Source organism: Sphaerodactylus townsendi, linkage group LG10 (genome assembly GCF_021028975.2).
Source record: "Sphaerodactylus townsendi isolate TG3544 linkage group LG10, MPM_Stown_v2.3, whole genome shotgun sequence".
NCBI lineage: Eukaryota > Metazoa > Chordata > Lepidosauria > Squamata > Sphaerodactylidae > Sphaerodactylus > Sphaerodactylus townsendi.
In genome coordinates, this window is record NC_059434.1 from 14,292,384 (window position 1) to 14,296,083 (window position 3,700).

Genomic DNA, 3,700 nt, shown 5'->3' on the forward strand with positions numbered 1-3,700 from the left:
CTGCTATATGTGGACAAAAACTGAACGGCGTATCTAAAATACTTTACAGAACTAGATTTTTAAAGAAAGTAAATGGACTTTCGGTGGCTCTAACTAGTGTATCAGATGGATTGGTGTCTCGATAAGGGAACATTTCTCTCTACGAGGGGTTGGAGTTATCGTCTACAAAGTATTGCTCCCCAGAAAAAAAGTTGCTCGTAAAACCCATCCGGAGATAGCTTCTCACCACAGCATAGCTAATTGAACGTGCTCATTTTTTATTTGATTACATGAGGATTAAAACGCACACGCTCATTACGGGCATTTGTGGGGGTTCATTGCTAACCGGTGCTGTCCTTGGTGCTGTTTCTACCTCTTCTTCTCTGACTGCCATTTTGTGAAGCATTCCTCATGTGCCATCCATAGTCTGCAAGCAGCTGTCTCCTTGCAGCTCTCTCAGGCCCCTTCCGCACACACAAAATAATGCGTTTTCAAACCACTTTCACAATTGTTTGCAAGTGGATTTTGCTATTCCGCACAGCTTCAAAGAGCACTGAAAGCAGTTTGAAAGTGCATTATTCTGCCTGTGCGGAATGAGCCTCAGTTAGAATAGTTCACAAAGCAACAGTTAGGTCAGCCTTTTCCTGTGGTAGATCCAGTCCTCTGCAATGGCTTACCAGAGTGGGCAGGGAGGGTGCTATGATCTTTGCTGGGGATTCTCTGGTCTTCACTGAGAATTCTCTAATCTCACTGAGGCTGTTGTTTTCCTGATGCCAGCTGATGACATCATCAACTGGCGCCATGAGCCCTGCAGGTGCAACCACTTGCACTGGGGGTTGCCATGGCAATCACAACTCTCTAGACCCCATCTTGGTCACTCCTCTGTTGGCAAGGTTGGCAGGAGGCCTGCAGGCATGTTGGGGCCCCGGTCACAGCAGTGGCAGCATCAGGCCTGGCGTGGCCAGCTCAGGCACTGGCATCGATGGTCCTGAGTAGAGCACAACTGTCCCAAACATCAATGGTGACAGAGATGCTGGGCTTGGAGCAACTTGCCCCAGTGGCAGGGCTGGGCTCAGGGCAGCCAATCTGGTTGGCAATGGCAGAGGCTCTCGGTGGGGTAAGAATTGCTGTCATTGTTGAAGCAGAGGCTGGATTGGGGTGCGATTCCGCACTTGCGTTATCAACCTAAGTTCAAGCTGCATCCGACCTAAGTGCTCCGCACAACCACTGGGATCGACGTGGTTTTGTACCAGCTTCGCCCCGTGTAACAGTCAAATTTCCGACTCCAGTTGGGAACTACTACTTTTTCAGGGAACCACGCTCGAACTCAGCTCGATTCCAGTAAAGTGTGGAATCATTGGTGCCAGGAGTCCCCTATTCAGCCAATCACAGCTGAGTGTTTCGGGAATGCGTACAGCTGGCCAATTAAAAAAACGCCACCTTCATCCCTCCATTCCTGTGGCAGTTTTTTTATAACGTGTGTGGGGATAGACAGAACATGGCCGTAGAACAGTAGCCAATCGGAACACAGCGGTGAAGAGGCACAGGATGATTCCGCCCTCCGAGCTGGGATCAAGCTGGTTGGAGTGGGGAACAACAATGGCTTCGACCTAGGTCAGTACCCTTCTCAGGGAACTGGGTCGAACCTATTTTACTCGTGTGCGGAATCGCCCCATAGACATATTTTCAGAGTGATCCTGCCTACAGATGCTGACAAGGTCCTTGGAAAAGGGAGGATGACCACTTGTGCTCTGGACCACTGGAACCATCCTGGCTTTTAAAATCTTGCCAGGAGGGAGAAGGGTTCATTTAATAAGACACCTAATTAAAAGTCTGTTGACATAGCAGACCTTTGATTAAGTTCCCTGGTCTGAGTAACGGAGGTGTTATAGTATGTCAGAAGGGTGAACTGTGGTTGCCATTTAGGGTTTTTTTTCTGCACTTTGACTGTCGATATGTTAAAATGCATTGGCAAATACTAAACTGCATTATGATCCTCCCTGTTTACCTTTCCTTGAATACTTCTCAGAAGTAGAATTTTGGGAGAATCCAGTAATAATAATAATAAGAGTTTGGGTTTATATCCCCCCTTTCTCTCCTGTAGGAGACTCAAAGGGGCTTACAATCTCCTTGCCCTTCCCCCCTCACAACAAACACCCTGTGAGGTAGGTGGGGCTGAGAGAGCTCAGAAGAACTGTGACTATCCCAAGGTCACCCAGCTGGCGCGTGTGGGAGTGTACAGGCTAATCTTGTTAATTTTATTGATAATCATTTGAAGTACTTGTCTCAAGAATCTGTCAATGCAGATACACCACGGACTCATAGATATAAATTATCTTAATCCCTATGCATGCTATGAGAGCCACTATGCAAACTACAGTGCCAGCCGTTTCAGATGTCCATGCAGTTTCGGCCACAGGAAAGTTTAGGGGTGGTGGGGGGCGCTCCCAGCTTTCCAGTTCTACCTGGCAAAATTCAGTCAGTGTCACTTTCTGGGCTCGGGGGAATGGGGGACCCCCCTGTTGGAGCACAGGGCAGAAAGAGTTCCGCGTATCCGTTCCCACCGGGCAGAGAAGGAGTGGCTTCTGGGAAGTCCAAGCCCACGGGCCCCGCCAAGCCCTGGTTCTGGAAAGCTTCATAATCAGTGCCCGGGTTTCCTGAAGGCAAGGCCTCGGGCAGGGCCCCGTCTGCTGGGCGGCACACCTCGAAGCGGAACCAGCGGTACCCTCCACATTTGCGTGCCCCTGGGCAGCTCTGGATGAGGTGCTGGATAGCTGGGTGCAAGAGGCCAAAAAATTCAGGGCCTGCTGGTTCCAGCTGGGCCGCACCCACAGCTTCCAGGAGCTGAGCATGACTGGCATCAGGCGTGGGGCCATCAAAGACGCAACCTGGCTCATCCTCGGGAGCGATTTCGAAGGATGGCCCAGCCCCACCGTCCTTGATCTGGCACGTATAGAGGCAGCTAATCTGAATTCCCCAGATAAGCCCCCACAGCTCAGGTGGCAGAGCGGAGAATCTAACCTGGTTCCTCCAGATTAGATACACGAGCTCTTAACCTCCTACACCACTGCTGCTCCTAAGGATGTAACAGCAGCCCTGCTGGGTCCGATCAATGGGGCCTTGCGGCAATTTCATATGCTCTGGGCTTAAACTGGTGCCAGCATTCAGCATAGCTGGTCATCTGTTGAGGTTGAAGCTTTTTGGTGCACCTACAGCCAATCAGCCTCCATCTCTCATGTTGCATCCATGTGGATTTTTTAAAAAGAAGGGTAACATTAGCAGGAATCAAGGCCAGATTAAGCTAATGAAGGGCCTGTAGCGTATGTTACGAGGGGCCGTACATTTTAAAAATGCACATATACATTAAAACATAAATTACTTACTCACTTACCTTTACCATTCTATTTTGTTTACATCTATGTTACCCTCCTAGGGAGGAGTCCGGCTGTTCCCTCCTTTTGGGGAGGCTTTTTAGTAAATTGGGTTATGGGACGCCTGTTATTATTGTATTGACTGCTGTTTTTAATGGTTTTAATGGTTTTTAGTAACTGTAATAATTGTTTATTTATAAACTGTATATATATATATGTTGATGTTGTTGTGCACCGCCCAGAGCCCCTTGGGGATGGGGCGGTCTACAAATCTAAGAAACAAACAAACAAACAAACAAATAAATAAATAAAATTATTTACTTGCATAGTAAAGTAATTCTTTTTTCCCC

General features: G+C 48.4%; 1 protein-coding gene across 1 annotated transcript; it reads right to left on the reverse strand.

The window, feature by feature from the left end:
• Nucleotides 1-2,298: 2,298 nt before the first annotated feature.
• Nucleotides 2,299-3,379, reverse strand: LOC125439605 (transforming growth factor beta regulator 1-like). Its single transcript, XM_048508719.1, has 2 exons — nt 3,371-3,379; nt 2,299-2,946 (listed from the first exon to the last, which is right to left on the reverse strand). Exons 1-2 carry the CDS (start codon nt 3,377-3,379, stop codon nt 2,455-2,457), a joined length of 501 nt encoding a protein of 166 aa, XP_048364676.1. The 3' UTR covers nt 2,299-2,454.
• Between the last annotated feature and the right edge of the window lie 321 nt (nt 3,380-3,700).